Genomic DNA, 16,296 nt, shown 5'->3' on the forward strand with positions numbered 1-16,296 from the left:
ATCATCGTATAGCTAAATTGAGTATTTTTTTCTGTACAGAGTGCTATCGATTTGCGGAAATGTATGAGGATCTTCTGAACCATAAGAGATACAGGAGCAGCCAGTTTCAGGTAACTATGTTATCTTTTGACTTCTCTCACTGCAGACCACAAGTGCTACGGAATACTCCAGCGTACTTGACGAATTGATCGCATTGTTGAATGAAAAATACTTATTTACATATTATTCCCTTTCTAAAACATTCACTTAATACGTCACTTTATTTTAAAATAAAAACGAATTTACTGAGGTCAGAAAACAATCAAAACGTGCCTCACCTAATTTATAAGTTAACAGCATCACACCTCTGCGCGTTCTAACATTTAAAAACCCTTACATGATAGTGCACTAAAACAATATATAAAAATATATAAATATCTTATAATTTTCTAACAAAAAATGTTTCAATTTAAGACGTGCTTCCATACTTTTTAATTTTTCGTTTTAAACGAGTATATGAAGATGTCTCAATTAAGTCAACTCCAACATGATACTATTATAAGGACTTCTGCGTGACACACCATTTATTAGAAGCCTATTTTTTAGCATCTACATTTTGGCTGTCTTCCTAAAAACTTTAAAGAAATATTGCTTATTTATAACAAGCACATGTCCGCGACGTTTGGATATATCAATAAATTTAGATCTTTCGGTCATATACCCCGCTTATAACTAGCAAAAAAAGAAAGCAGACATCCTAAAGGATTCACGGGGATTTTTAATTATTATACTGTTCAGGCAACACGTAGGAAATGTCATCCCACGGGTGTCTGTATAAGCCCTGTTTCAGTCTTTTCTGATCCATGAAGTGCCCAATAAAACCGATGGTCCTACCTAGGACGAACAGAGAATTGATGGCACCAATGTTAATGTACTCCTGGGCTTCTTCGCTGGTAAAACTACCACAGGTCCTTAGCATGTCCACGAAAGCAGTTGCGATACAGCCGTCAACGTTCAGAATCAAGTTTGGTTTTTTGCTGGTGGTAATTTTCTCCACTTCTAGAGCGTATGATAGTAGAGGAGTGGCGGGAAAGTTCGCCAGGACGTATTCCTTGAGGATGGACACTCTTTGATCGGGATTGTTGATAGATTTTACTCTTAAAGGAGAAACAATGTTATAGAGTCGAATAACATGGCAGGATCTTAATGGGTTGTAGTTCACGAAATAATTGTGTTATGACATCCTAATTTATTCATGGAAAGTTTTCACTACGTCAATTGTTAATATTAAACAAATGAAAACTGTTCTACCTGCTTTTCTTACCTGTGTCCAATACCCATGATCAATTCACCTTTGTTCCTCATGTGATTCACAAATTCGGTTGGATGCATTCCTAAAACCGTTATAAAAGAAACTAAAGCAAACAACAAGAAGAAACTTACCTTTGTCATAAGCTTCGCTGAATTGTCGCGCAGCGCTGTCTAATGCTCCTCCAAATCTATCGCCGATAGTCAACAATCCCGACACCAAACTGGAGACAAGATCTTTGCCAGCTCTGGCGCATACAATCGTGTTGTGAGCACCAGACACTGCGGGCCCGTGGTCAGCAGTGACCTAAATATGGAAGACATAAATGTATATTATACCTTTGAGACGGTTGTTGATAATGGTTATGATAAAAAATTGTGACCAAAAATTAGTTTCTAGTGCAAATCCAACACAGCGTATACAAAATTATACGAAACGGAATCGAATTACTGCATTACGCCCTAATTGTGTATGAATGAATACAACATATGCAGAGACAATAATGGAAGTTTCAAATATAAATACCATTAAACACATTTCGAAGAATTTGCAGACGTATGGAGGTAAACATCTTTGGAACCAAAGTAGGGAGATTACACCACCAATTCCTACATTTTTCTGGAGGACTTCAGAAATCGGCATACCTGAAAAAAAGTAAATATTGAGTTATACATGATGAAGCCGAAACTTTTAGTTTATAGTAATGACTCAGTCACGATATTATGTGTCAATTTAAGACGAATACATAAAGTTAGAATGTCAACAGGTTGCAGTAGACAAATATTAATTTTACAGAAAAAATTGTTTCTATAAACTTCCAAGTTTGCATCGACTGTCAGACACTCTATATACACGGTGCAACTATTAAATAAACGTTACCAGCATAGATCAGCTCTTGTCCTCTTTCATCACAAATCGATGTCATAAAACTAGCAGGTTTTCTAATGAGACCCAGCTCCCGGGCCCAACTGTAATCCATGGGAACTGTTGGCGGCGGGACTTCAGGGGCAGGTACAACAACTCCTTTTTTCACCAAACTATTGTAAACTGATCTAATTATCTCGCCTAAACTGTCGAAAGATTCTGGAACGTGAGCACCGCATTTTTTGAGGGCGTCGTTTTTGGATGTTGCGGTCTCTTGGGTGGAATTCGCGGAAGAGCCGGCATGACCGAATTGTACTTCTGTTGTGAACATGCTGGCGCACGTACCTTAAAGTAAAATAAATTATTCAAATATTGTATTGTATGTTGTGTGTGCATTATACATTAAAAAAATAATAATTTTATGAAAAACTTACCAATGCACCAGGCTACCAAAGGTTTTGTTATTTCACCTTTTTTAATTGCCTCACAGACTTTGTACTCCTCAGTTCCACCCACTTCGCCAAGGAGAATGATCATTTTAACTTTTTCATCAGCCTAAAAACATCATAATTAATTAACATTAATTAAAACTCTCAGGCAAAACAAACCTGATATCGCTTAATATGATCGATGAAAGTAGTTCCTGGGTATCTAAATAAAAAAAAAAAGTTATGTAAGATTCCCAATTGCCTTTAAAAAAGTACCTGTCTCCCCCGATAGCAACACCCTCATAAACTCCATCAGTTGTGTGAGAAACAATATTATTCAGTTCATTAGACATCCCTCCTGACTTAGAAACATACGCCACACTTCCCGGCCGGTAAAGCTTGGAATGAAGAATATTATCCATCATCCCTCCAGTATTGCCTATCTTGAAGCAACCTGGCTTCAAGCCTCCCACTGTAGCTGGCCCGATTATTACGACTCCCTTTTCATCAGCTAATTTAATCAACTTTCTAGTCATATTTTCGGGGATTCCTTCGGCGATTATGGCAATAGTTCTGATTTGAGGATATTCCATAGTCTCCACGGCGCTCTGATAGGCTGAACGGAGGGAAGCAAATGAAATGAGAACATCAGCATCGGGATGTTTCGTCATGGCATCGTTCATTTTTTTATAGACTGGGATGAGAATTTCTTTATGCCCCCAGTAGAATTTCTGTAAGTGGCAAAATTACGTAAGCAAAAATTAAGTAAGTTTGCTGATTTACAAACCTGCTTGTGGTCACCAGTGAAGGGATAAATAATGGCCACTACACTGGGTTCCTGACGTCTACAAACAAAATCGAAGTCCAACATTGACTGTACAGCTCTGTTCTGCATGCCCCAAACTATCGACTTTGTGGTGGCTGTGAAGAGTGGTGACGTGTTGGCATCTCCCTATTGACATTTAAATCCATTTTTTTAAATTTATTTCTGGTTTTAAATTATTGTGAACAGTTCGACAATAAGTGACCGAGAAAGCTTGATATAGACACAAAACTTGACGAAACATCAACAACCATGCGCGATGCTTAATTGAAAAGTCAGTTTTCAGTCAAACATCAATCAAAGTTGTTATATGACTATTAGACGAAGGGAGCATAAAATTACAAAATAATGATTTGATGCCACTGACCTGAAATGAGGAATGCGTCTCCATCTGGTTTGGTTCCTTGAAAAATTATTATAAATTAATTTTGGCGCTCACTCAAGTATTAGTGTTACAATTTTAAGAGTTAAGATTGTACCTTGATGTCAAGTAGGTAAAAAGGCGGAAGATATGGATTAAGTAAAAGGGTGCGCAAATAAGGCTTCTCCCTTCGAGTGTACTCGATTTTAACAAAAAAAAAAACTGATAAACATATAATTGTGCTAATGATTGATGTATCAACGAGTGAGGTTAAAAGTTGAATACTAATCATATGATAAATGGTGGGATAGTAACGAGACACCTTGTATTATGGAGTTGCAGTTAACTGTGAAAGTTCCTCCATTGCTTACTCAGACATGCATTTTTTTTTTGTACATTCGATTATTACTTTTATAGGACGAAATAATAGTTAATAAGACATGAAAACAACTTTATCAGGAACCATCTTAAAAATATAGAAAAATCATTAATTTTTATAAAGTAGAGAATGTATAGACGGTTTGGAATACTTTTATCCTACATAATCTATAGAATATTTTGTTATAGAAATATATTGTTTTTAAGAAGGATAAAAATTAGAAGGGAGAAGAGGATATTCACTTATTTGGTGCGTTCAACATTTTATCCTATTTTAATGTAATGAGTCTGGCGACTGCATTCTATCATTTCATGAAGATCTAGCAATGTATGCATTATGCATTGTATATCTTATGTGAACAGTGTGGATTCGAAAATGTTTCACTTTGACTTGCAGAAGGAAAAATTCAATAATAATATACCTATAATCTTAACAGAACACAAAAAAAAGTCACCAACACTCTCTAAGTCTAGAGAGTCCCAACATCTCTTAAATGTAACAATATCTTCTCACCTAAAATTCTTCATGTGGGCATTTAAATTCATTGACATCAATGTACGATTAGTTTAAAGCTTTTTAGTAGATGGTACATAACTTGAAATTGGTTAATTGTTGTGTGAAAATGAACGTTACTAGCAGAGACGGCGTTATGTACCTTAGAGTGGTTAAGGAACATAAAGTTTGCAAAAAAGTAATAATTTTCAGATATTTACAAATTAAAATGTAACCAAACCACCATAGAGAAGTACATCGAGCCTAAAAATACGTTAAAAATAAAAATGCAGAGATACATGCAATAACTAATTCCCAAACATAACCAGAAAGCTTTAGCAGCATTTAATGTTTACACTGAAATAAAATTATTTTCACAGCTTTTGATAAGTGGGTTCTACTAGACTACTGCCTACTACCCAATGATCACACAATGTCGGAAATGCTTGCAACAATACAATGTAGACTAGATTAGACTATGACTTATGTATAACGTAAGTTAACGTTATATTACAACTACAGGATATCTAAGATAAGGAAATCAAGCATGTATCATAAAGGGTACGAGTTATGAAGCTGCAAAAATGGGAAAAAAGTTGCAAAATTTGGAAGTCAACACAAACATGGTTTGACTTTTTTATACTTCTAGCTATTTTTGCATATATCCAGGGAAAACCGAATATTCAATTTTTGTTTTTCCCAAGTAATTAAAAATCTGCTCACTAAAGCAAATAAAAATGAGATATACGAAACTTTTTTACGAGAATTTTTAATTGCTCACCAAACACCAAAGATCATGTTGGAGAAGTAGAAGGTTCAATAGTTAATGGTCAATATGTAAGTTTCTTCTGATGATAATTGTGTAAACATATTGCGGTGTTAAAACTGACAGTCCATCTCCGAAGTGTAACTCAATGATCCACGATATGTAAATAGTGAAAAAACACTGCAGCTAAAGGCACAGCATGCATGGATTCCCCAAAATAGCTCAGACAGAGACTAAATTTCTATCAGCTAAAGTACCCTTACGATCAGCTCTGATAGTTCTTCCAACCAAATGAAAACAATTATTGTGTTAACTCAACATTAATATGTATGGATTCGATTCGTTAAAACAGCAAATGGTTACTCTTCAGTTCAACATTTATGTTTACTGTTTGTACAAACTTTGGACTTAGTAACATCGTTTTTCACAATCTGTGTATCTACATCCCATAATCTCCTCGTCACATTTAACGCATTTCCAATTTTCGGATATACGTATGTACAACAATTATCATCTTTGCGATCCTAAAATAATATTACAAAGAAAAATATTAAACGACATGCAGAAATAATAGAATACCAAAATTTACAAAGAGAAAGACACATATCTTTTACCAACTCTTTAATATTCGGTGCTTTCTTTTTCTTTTCAGTGCAGTTAGGCATACAAGTTCCCACGCCCCACTTATCAGAAACTATGTAAACATTAAGCCACAACACCAAAGCCAATACCCAACAGACTTTACCGTTTTTTGTCGGGCTGCAGCATGGTCGGCAGCCGCCTTAATCGCGTTCTCTCTTGCAGCGGCTGCTTCTTCTTCAGGTTTCTTTTTAATTGGCTGCTTATCTCCAGAAGGAAGTAAGAAGTTAGCAGTTGCGAATTCGACATTGTTTTCTTGGGGAATTGGTTTGGTGCCAAGAGCCATACCACAGATGGAAGTCATGTGAGTCTCAGGACCAAATACGTAGAGAGGAATACCTTTTTAAATATTTGTAGTTTAGGAAAATAAAACACACAGAATTTTCGCGGTTTCTTGTATCCTAAGCAGCCAATTTAGTGTAGAGCGACAAAACATTTTTTAATTTTTCGTACATATTTTTCTAATGTTTATCTGTGGTATTATTTTGCGAAAACTGAGACTAGATTTTCCATAGGCGTGACAAATTATAAAACGTTGTGAGATTCAATAAGACTGTTCAAATTGATGCGCCCTTGAAATTACCGCAAATCATATTTGAATATGTTATGGAGATTTGGAATTACACGTTTTTAAATTTGGTGTAATTTTTTTTAGCACATTTGTAATAAAATCTGACATTACCTTAATTTTTAATAAATGCATTCTACTTGCTTTTGCTTTAATGATTTATGATACCGTTGTGTTAAATCAATTTAAATATGAAGGTAAAATAACACTAACCAAGAGTTTGTCCAACTTCCCTCATGCGCCTCAACCCTTCTTGATAATTTGGTCCTGCTCTACGGACAAATATTTTTATACTGTGTTCTATTAACCTATCTTTAAACTCGATTAAAGCTGTAATTATCCCTCTGAAACACCAAAATTAGACCATGTATAGGCAGTAACTTCAAACCACTCACCTAAATGTAGCTGCAACGTTTGTGAAATTAGCAATGCCACCCCCAATAATCAGTACCTTTCCTTGAGGATGCTTCTCGTGGGTCATTAATGATAAAATGGTTTTTGCATATTCGTAGGTCTGCTGCTCGGAAGGCGCTCCGGAGTATTCACCATAGTTCGCTAGTTCGGAGGTGCCTCCAAGATCGCAAATTGTGTCACTATTTACAAAATAAAAAATGAACACTGAATTTTAATTTAAATATGTCTGAAGTTTACGTATAGATAACTGATGCGCCTCCACCAGCTACCATGGTCCAGATACGTCCTTTCTTATTAAGAATAGTCAATTTCAGCGAAGCACCCGATTTTGAGTCCAAATCGGCAATATAAGCTTCCTCTGGTCCAAAAAATGAAAATAAGCAAACCTATTTTATTTACAATATTTATTAAAATACCTGGAAATGCGTCTCGTCCAAATGGTGAAGGATAATTAATTTCCCCCCATTTAGGTTTGCACATAAAATCTGCAGTAGCGTCGAGTTTGGCAGCCAGATCCAGGATATAAATTTCATTATCGGTAACCACCAAAGGATTAATCTCTAGATAGGTAAAGTAGAGATCCACATAGAGTTGATATAAGTTAAAAATGAATTTCGCTATTAATTCCTTTTTGGAGGCCGATTTTACATGCGTCAACAAAACTTGAACCACGTCTTCTTCTTTTAGCGACTGACCAACGGGAACTTCAAGTTTGATAGCTTTACTGTCGACATCACCGATATCAACTCCACCTGTCATAAAAATCGATAATAATTACTGAACTGTTGGGTAGTAGGATAAGCTGCGTTTTGGGCCTTAAAAATAGATTTAAAATATTAGGTATATGATGATATGAATGACTGTGTGACGATGATAGGTTTACAGATGAATGCAACATACTGCACCAAATTCAAAGGTGACCATCAAAAATCTTATGATGTTAGCAGTTCTGGGTAGAAAGGGTTCGCAGGATTATAAGGGACGGTAAAAGTGTTTGTCATTTAGTCCCTTTAGTAAAAATTTAATGATATAAGGATAATAATTTTCCGTTCTTTAGATTTTTACGAAGGAAATGGGTAAATTCCAAAACTTCGGATTCTTTAGCCACCCTTTTCATAGATGTGCTGTTTTTGTGTGTATAAACGAAACACTCGAGCGGCTGCTTCGGCAAAATTATTTTTGAAGAAAAACTAACCCATAATCTCGATTCTCTCTTGCAACTTGTAGGTTTTAATAAAATTAAAATACAGACAGTGTTACCACAAATTTGTAAAAATTAAACGCAAAAAATTACTTATTCTTAGTTAAAAATTTAATTACCTTTTTGTAGTTGACACTTTTCAAGAAGAAGTTCTGAGGTTTAATGTCAAAAGAGGTCAAGTGATATATTTATTGCGATAGGTAATGAAGAAAAATACACCGGTAACAAGGATATAATGAAATTAATACAAAATATACCATCGGTTAATTAATAAAAACATCATTTAGAGAATAAAATTATTTTTAGTACAAGATATAGCACAACCCTGATTCTAGTTTAAAAATTTGAAAGGATTGCCCCCAGGAGCAAAGGAATGAAGATTAAAAAGCGATCAGCAACAGATTTACCCTTCAAAGTAAAAAATGGATGAATTTAAGGTTTTCATGACAAATTAATAAAACCTTTCTCCCTAGACCACCTTGTGTATACATACACAGGATATTTATTCACTAATTTAATAATGCAACTCTTAAGTAGTCAAGAACATACAAATCTTGCAGTGCTGAGTTTCGACAAGCGTCGTCTATACGAATATGCAAATCACCGCACTTCGTTTGTAATTTCTAGGTCAAAACGTTCTTTTCCACCAAATACTACTTACCTTGATGATAAAACAATATAGTATCAGCATGCCTGTGGGAGTAAATGCATACATAAGTTTCCTCTTCTTCCTTGTGAGGAACAAATGGTTCGATGATGAAGTTCCTTAATTTTCCAGTAGCTTGCCCGATTTTTTGTTCTTTGTTCAATCGGTCGTCAATCCATTTTAGGACTTCATCAAAAGATTTGTTTACAGCAATCAAACCTAAAATAAATCCATTTGTGATCCCACGTTGATGGCAATTTTGATAACGGTACGATGTGGTCTATTTTAGATTATAACGAAATAGAAAACTTTCTAATTTGGACATTTCATTAACTGGAATGCGGACAATAATTATTCAATTAACGTGAAAAGTTATTGCCCTCTTGAATTGGCACTGAGGGAAAATTATGGGCGCCAAAAATTGCTCTACGACCTACAATAACATGACGTATACCTATTTGGACATATTCCAAAAAGACAATTACAAATTTTGGTTTTGCTGCTTTGTCAGTGGGTTTTCTTATTGGTGACGTTGTTTGTTGTTTTTTGACGTTCTCAAGAAGAACAAGAGAGTAAAGTGTTTAATCGTAAATGGCTGAGAATTCTAATTCTGTTGAGATGTAAGTAATTGTTATAAGTACGAATACATTAGAAATGACGACTGAATAAGCCAAAATTAGGTTTGTTTCAGTGTGTTTTGGACCGCGATAACCTTAGAGCGGGTCAAAAACATCGAAATTAAATTTACGTTAAAAATTGAACAATTGTTTCATATTTCCCATCAAGGCCATTTACAAAAAATCACCGTACGAAAAAATTTGTGTCGTATTCGCACAAGCGTATGAAGACGAAAATTGGTCATTTCAGTATTTCGCATAATACGTCGGAAATTCTACGTAACAATGACCATCAAAATGATAATAGTTATTAATTAGTTGGTTCTATCGCATCAATTTGTGCTAGGAAAAAAACAGTAATTTAATGGAAACTGCTTAATACATTAGAAAATGTGTCGTATACCCAGTAAAAAAGAGAAAACGCCGAATATACTTTTAATAGTTCGAATGTTCTCATAATTGCAACCAATTTCTGTTAAAACTTGTGCGAGTCGCTTACATCCTCGGTTTAATATCCTCCATGATTTCAGACAAATATTCACCCCTATGATGGAGCAGTTGTAACAGGTCTGCTAAGTAACATTAAAGTGTCTCATCATAAGGGTGAATTAGAGATTTCGACAGACCAAACGGCCGGAGTTTAAATATTTGCGAACTAATTAATTAACTACTTGACGACGGAGGAGGCATAGAAGTTACTAACTAGTCCATTCTACGCGTATAAGTATGAAAGAAAAGTTGGAACATCAAGCCAAATGTGAGGTGAGTAAAAAACGAGATCAGCCTTCACGCCCAGAGATTCAGCGCGCAGGCGTACGCTGAAAACGGGCTAGTGATGATAAATTACTTGTAAGACGATAAAACAGCCGTGTCCTGAGATGGGACTGTCTATCAATCCTGAGAAGACAAATTTAATCCATTACAGCAATAGGAAGAAGCACATATGATTGAAATCAGTGACTAAATACTTGATAGTAACCAATGACGGCAAGCTAATCTGGAAAAACCACGTGAAAAACACTTGCAATAAGACAACAATACTGACATGGCAAATCTGCAGAGCAGTGAACCAAGGATGGAACCTGGAACCGCAAACCCTACACTGGCTTTTATTGCGATAATAAAAGCGAGGATGCACATAAAGATTCGTACTTTTGTGGCCAGCCATAAGATAATACAGAATAAGATTTGCTATGATATAAAATTGCTTGATCATCACCAGTGCATTTAAAATAACACTGGGAACAGCACTCAATATCAATTTAGACCAAGAGGTCGGTTATAACCTTCCGCAAGACTCCTGCAAAGGTTCGAGACCAATCTTGGCTGAACTCCGCTATGGGAATATTACTGAGTTCGTTTCCTTATTTATCTTGAGTCCCCTCAAGATAAACAAACAATTGTAAAATATATCTTTATCAATATTATTAATATATATTTCATTAAAGAATATGGTAATTGATGTAACGTGATAACTGTTAAGACGACATAATAATAACCGTGATCGAAATTATCGTACTATTATTATTGGGCACAACACATTTTGGTGATAAAATTTAAATATTCTACCAACTGTTCTTGGCTAATAATATAAAATGTAAAAAATATTTAAATTAAACAGATTCATGCTTAGAATTAATCTTCAGCGATTTGCGTGGTTAAAACTGACGAAAACTTACCTAGTTTCCCTCTTCTTTTAATAAGCTGGTCAGGTTTGACTACCAGCTTCTCGGTTTTTAACCAGGAATTGCTGGCCACTAATGCTGCAAAATTGGTATCTGGATCAACGCTGGCAAACCGGCATTGCACTGCTGCACAATTCCCGCCCAAGTGTTTGTTGATTAAGTTCTTTCCGGTGGCTTCCCGAATAGCCTTTGCAGACATTGTTCTTCCCACTTAGTTCACTAATCTGTAACGAGAGACGTTATTTATTTACCTACTGTAGGTAAAATTAAGTTTCAGGTTGGAAAAGAAACAAAAAAAGTTATTAGCCGTTAAATTGTTACGAAGTTCAAACCCGCACGTGGATACTTCTCAAGAGAGTTTATTGGCTTTTGGGCCTCATCAACGTAGACGCATAAAAAGCCACTAATTTTATATCTCCATAATTTAATTTAAATATACCTTCTGGTCTAAAAATATGGGTAATTATGACGTGTTGTACTGTTACGCATTTGTCTAGATAAATGGCAATAAAACCATCACTATTGAAAATCAGAATAACTCCTGCAGTACAGGACAAACCCATAATAACATATCGAAGGCCAATGAAAACAACTTTCTCAGCATATTATAGGTCAAATATAAAACTTGACGGAAGTAGCATTTAGGCCACGCTTTAACCAGAACATAAGTTCCTGTTAATCTTTAAATTAACGGCGAAAGATGTAATGGGTAAATATGATAGATATATGAATTTTTGACGAATTTGATTCAGTAACCTCTAAACGCGGGCTTCAAGCAGATGACAATAGAATAATTAAACAAATTCATTTTGAATTTATAGCAAATACAATACGACAAATCTACATTTCAAGCACACAACACTATATAAATTGAAAAGCCATGTGAAGGCATGAAACATATCAGCAACAATAGTCGTAGCATTTCATTTACATGCTACACAGTGAAAACAAGATTTACATCATCTGCATACGTCACAATACGCTCCTCAGTAACAGTATAAAAATACTGCATTGTATAAAAATATACAGTGAGGGATCCAGGATGTATTCCTAAAACACTCTTTTTAATTAATCTTATGAGAAATAATATTTTTTGCATATTAAACTCAATGATCTCCTACATTTTATTCTTGAAATAATATTCTACTAATCAAATAATTTTTGCATGTAAATAGTAATTTTTTTTATTAAAAAAATAGGGAATGAGTGTTAATTTTTGCTCCATTAAGTTCAAAAAATTAACTTAGAAATTTTCCGACTAGGACTTCTAAGGTCCCAATATACCAACACTTGGGCATCGGATACATCGGAACTTCCAGAAAAACGATTAGAAGAGCACGTTTCAAGGTGGATTGCGTAAATAACGCGTAGATCCTTTTTTCTTCATTTCATAACTGCCAAAGAGTATCAACCAAATTTAATAGACAAAATATTCTCTCGAAGGATCAAAAGTATAAACAACACCAAATGACTAAATTTATCAGTTAGGAGATATAGGTATTAAAAAATATAAATGGATAATAGTAGATAAATACATAATTGCGAAATGGAGTATTTAACCGTTTTGTTGAAAACTAGATTTTTGTGATTTATTGCCTCCCGTGCAAGTTTTATATCACAGCTGCTATGAAGGTTCGAAAATTAAAAAAAATTCTAACCATTCTTGGTACTAAAATTAGAGACGCCCTGTATAATTTAAGGAAACTAAACGCAATTTTCTAAATTTTTTAAATAGCTAATAAAAAAAGTCAAACATCTATTACCGTTCAATATTTATGTATAATTTTTGTGCGTAAAATAACTGAACATTTAACCGGTGAAAGCAATGAACACGATTTCAAAATATCGAAAACTGATATTTCCAAAACATTTAAATGTGTGTGTATTTAAAACACACATACAGAAGGTTCATTTTTACGTCGGAAAACAATATTATTGAGCATAAATTCTTTCAAAATTAAACTGTTTCAAAAAGTAGTCAATATTTATGCTATTCATGGGAAAGTACTAATCTTAGATAGGATTGATAAATTTGTGAGAAACTGATTAGAAGAATGTTATCGACTATCGGAAATCGAAGACAACTGCCATCAATTGATAATGTCATTATTTCAAATTTACCAATTTCAAAAAGGAGAGAAAATGGAAGCACAAAATCACGTTGATAACATAGTAAAATTTGGCAACTTACAAGAGCATTAACCACTTTTAAAAATGTATTTTAAGTATGTTATTACAGCGCAGTGTCAAACAAATTCGACTTTGACACTGTTAATCTTCACAGCCTTTTCAACATACATCTAACTTTAACTTTAACTTTAAATTTTCAAAAAGATCTGAGCACGTACTTTTTCAACAATGGAAAGCAAATATTTCAAAATGCAGCCAATATGTTAATTTCAAATGCATTTATCAGTCAATGTCAGTGTCAAAAGAATAAACGTAGGTGGTGACAATGACGGTGATATTAGCGAGAAACTGACATTAGAATCACTTCAGAACGAAAAAAAAAACTAGTATATCATTTTAGTTTCTGTAGGGCTTAATGATGAATCAAAATGTACTGTTACTACTCCATTTTGGCCGCAACTCTTTTAAAAAGATCGTAACTCTTGGCAATTAAGGGAAAGTGGTAATGTTTTTGATTCATGTCAAATTTCACCATTAAATACGGAATGATCTATGTCAGTGGGCCACCATAAGAACCTTATGGAAATCTTTGAAGGGGAAGCATTTCAAGTAGTAAAAGGGAAACTTGTCAATAAATGCATTCAACAATCAAATTTAATTTTTTTATAATGATAATTTGAATGATAAACATGGAAATTTGGTTGTTTTCACTGGGCACATGTTTACCTACTCTTCACAGGCTCATCAAGTTTTAATGAACTTGGGAAAGTTTTTTAATAAAGGTTTTGTTAAAAAGCCGACGTTAGTTTAGTTTCTATTCAACAAACCTTAATATCACATGACCAGTATTATGCACCCTATACCCCTATTATGATTTGTTTTATTGTAAAAAACAGTACATTTATATAGTAAAATATTTTCAACCGATTTCAATTAGAGTGGAACGGCTGTAGTAAATAGGAGCCACATTAGATCTTAGTTAAATTTTAAAACTAAATTGAAAACAACGAAAATTCACACAAGTTAGCTCACAATACTACTCGGTACATCTAGGTGACTACTTGTGGCATAGTGTTTATAACCTGAATCAACACTCCTTCGTAAAGGTAATAAATTTTAATCTATGAATGTTAATTGTCTTAAAATACATACTTATAATCACAAACTACTTTTCACTACACGTTAACAAATACCGCTTTCACTTGTGGTTATGGTCAGTCTGAAGAATTTCAATAAAAGTCGTATGATAAAAGTGAGGTATTTGAATGTTACGATGCGAAAGAAAATGAGTATTGGTTGCCCGAACCTTCAACCGAAAATGCTTTCGCCATACTGAGAAAGTACGCATGTGGTACTCACTAGTCAATGCATTCGATTGGTGATAAACCGTTCGTAACGTACGTGTTCCGATGGTGACGATAGCGTGATAACAAAACATCCATTTTTTTTAAACATTGCTGTTAGGCAGCCACTTGCTTATTATACATATTTCCCACTAAACTTGAGAGTCTTATCAACGGATAGGGAGACGAAGGTGTAACTGCTAAGTAACTTGCGTAAAAATTAACTCAGCCAGATTTATAATGAGTTAAGAAATGAATAATTTTATCTAACGAGTGGGATTTTGAGGCACGTGTAAAACGAGGTCCTACAATATGACACAAGTCACATAAAATGGAATTTCCTGAAGTGTTTTATATTTTTTTTGCATAAATTTGGACATATTCAATTAGCCCCTTGTATTTTTAGATGATTGTTTTTATTGATCCTTTTCTTTAACTGAGTTATGAATTAAGAATACCTAATTTTAATAAAAAAATTCAAAATATAATTCAGCGGACACAAAAAATGTCGCAATGTTCATCTTAGTTGTATATATAGGAACAACCCGTCTGGTACACATTGATATGTTGACACAACATAACATACACCTAATGTACTGAGGTTATTTGAAAGTCAAAAGCATTATATAATCACTATCTGACCACGCAATTTTTAACAATTTTGAAAATATCAATATCTGAGCGATTTTTTAATATTTTATCATAATATTCTTTAAGGCATTTTATTCAATGTCAAATGGTTCATTGCAATCGCATAAACAAGATTATGTCGTTATTATTCTCACTAATATTAATTTATATTTAGCTTGAATTGTAATTGCGCCATTTACACATCATATCATGTTTCTAATCCTTAATTGACTTAGGGAACATACTAACATGCATTTGGGTAGCCATTGAATATGATAATTATCAGACCAAACCTTGACTTTTGGTCCCAAAACCAGGTAATAATAAAAAATGAGAAGAGTTATGTTAACATATTGTTAATGTAGATCTGTAACACAAAAATGTAGTTGAATGAATATGGAAATTCTACAAGCAAACAATCTAATTTCCTTGACAATGTAGAAAATGACATATCTATTTTCCTTTGGTAGCTATAGGATTTGTTATTAATGAAATACAGCGTGTTTCAATTTTAACCTGTGCTCTTTCAATCCTAGGACACAATCGACAAATAAAACAATTGTGTAAAATAATATTATTTATAAAATGCATATTAACAACTACACCATGTGTTAAAGGTTTCAGATTTTTTTCTGTTTTTTTTTCTGCTAACTTTCCACTTTCTGAAATATATAGGTTATAGCATATTATCATAGAGACATTTCAGGGAGCGTTAGTCCTTAGCAAAATAATAAAAAAAGTTAACAGGCCCATCGCAAAAAAATGCACCATTTACGACATTTGAAGGGGTAAAATTTGACAGTTTATCTCATATTTTATGTTCTTCTCACATAAGTATTGGGGAGAAATTTTTGAAATTTCTTGCTTTTAATTTCTTTAAGCTCCTTTACAAGAAAATGTCAAAATTGTCGGTAGATATACACAAGATGTTATTTTTTTTAAGTGATGTATTATTTTCTGCTTTGTATTTTTTTTTATTTAGAACACCCTGTATGAATTCAGACACCAAACTTCAATTCTTC

The 16,296-nt window shown here is 33.9% G+C and overlaps 2 protein-coding genes and 1 long non-coding RNA gene across 10 annotated transcripts in view; 2 read left to right on the top strand and 1 right to left on the bottom strand.

Moving 5' to 3' along the window:
- Nucleotides 1-6,752, top strand: LOC136342612 (uncharacterized). Its single transcript, XR_010732676.1, has 2 exons — nucleotides 1-110; nucleotides 6,054-6,752. It is a non-coding gene; the product is annotated as an uncharacterized lncRNA (long non-coding RNA).
- ATPCL (ATP-citrate synthase) overlaps nucleotides 242-16,296 on the bottom strand; it is a 19,814-nt gene continuing 3,759 nt past the window's right edge. For 2 of the 7 annotated variants that reach the window (XM_066288561.1, XM_066288558.1), the window contains exons 2-19: nucleotides 11,166-11,395; nucleotides 8,885-9,088; nucleotides 7,439-7,774; nucleotides 7,260-7,380; nucleotides 7,004-7,201; nucleotides 6,822-6,952; nucleotides 6,147-6,379; nucleotides 5,803-5,925; nucleotides 3,771-3,806; nucleotides 3,368-3,532; nucleotides 2,857-3,311; nucleotides 2,761-2,803; nucleotides 2,587-2,707; nucleotides 2,168-2,497; nucleotides 1,814-1,932; nucleotides 1,423-1,594; nucleotides 1,304-1,373; nucleotides 242-1,136 (exon numbers count right to left, since the gene is read on the bottom strand). In XM_066288561.1, the coding sequence (XP_066144658.1) occupies nucleotides 758-1,136; nucleotides 1,304-1,373; nucleotides 1,423-1,594; nucleotides 1,814-1,932; nucleotides 2,168-2,497; nucleotides 2,587-2,707; nucleotides 2,761-2,803; nucleotides 2,857-3,311; nucleotides 3,368-3,532; nucleotides 3,771-3,806; nucleotides 5,803-5,925; nucleotides 6,147-6,379; nucleotides 6,822-6,952; nucleotides 7,004-7,201; nucleotides 7,260-7,380; nucleotides 7,439-7,774; nucleotides 8,885-9,088; nucleotides 11,166-11,370 (3,441 nt within the window). In that variant the 5' untranslated portion in view covers nucleotides 11,371-11,395 and the 3' untranslated portion in view covers nucleotides 242-757. Of the gene's footprint in view, nucleotides 1,137-1,303; nucleotides 1,374-1,422; nucleotides 1,595-1,813; nucleotides 1,933-2,167; nucleotides 2,498-2,586; nucleotides 2,708-2,760; nucleotides 2,804-2,856; nucleotides 3,312-3,367; nucleotides 3,533-3,770; nucleotides 3,807-5,802; nucleotides 5,926-6,146; nucleotides 6,380-6,821; nucleotides 6,953-7,003; nucleotides 7,202-7,259; nucleotides 7,381-7,438; nucleotides 7,775-8,884; nucleotides 9,089-11,165; nucleotides 11,396-14,449; nucleotides 14,677-16,296 lie in introns of those variants that run through there. The other 5 variants (XM_066288560.1, XM_066288562.1, XM_066288557.1 and 2 more) reach the window with 5 other exon arrangements.
- LOC136342594 (facilitated trehalose transporter Tret1-like) overlaps nucleotides 9,368-16,296 on the top strand; it is a 24,922-nt gene continuing 17,993 nt past the window's right edge. Inside the window, exon 1 of one of the 2 annotated variants that reach the window (XM_066288566.1) lies at nucleotides 9,368-9,489. In XM_066288566.1, the coding sequence (XP_066144663.1) occupies nucleotides 9,461-9,489 (29 nt within the window). In that variant the 5' untranslated portion in view covers nucleotides 9,368-9,460. The remainder of the gene's footprint in view (nucleotides 9,490-16,296) is intronic. The other variant, XM_066288565.1, reaches the window with a different exon arrangement.

Source organism: Euwallacea fornicatus, chromosome 12 (assembly GCF_040115645.1).
Source record: "Euwallacea fornicatus isolate EFF26 chromosome 12, ASM4011564v1, whole genome shotgun sequence".
NCBI lineage: Eukaryota > Metazoa > Arthropoda > Insecta > Coleoptera > Curculionidae > Euwallacea > Euwallacea fornicatus.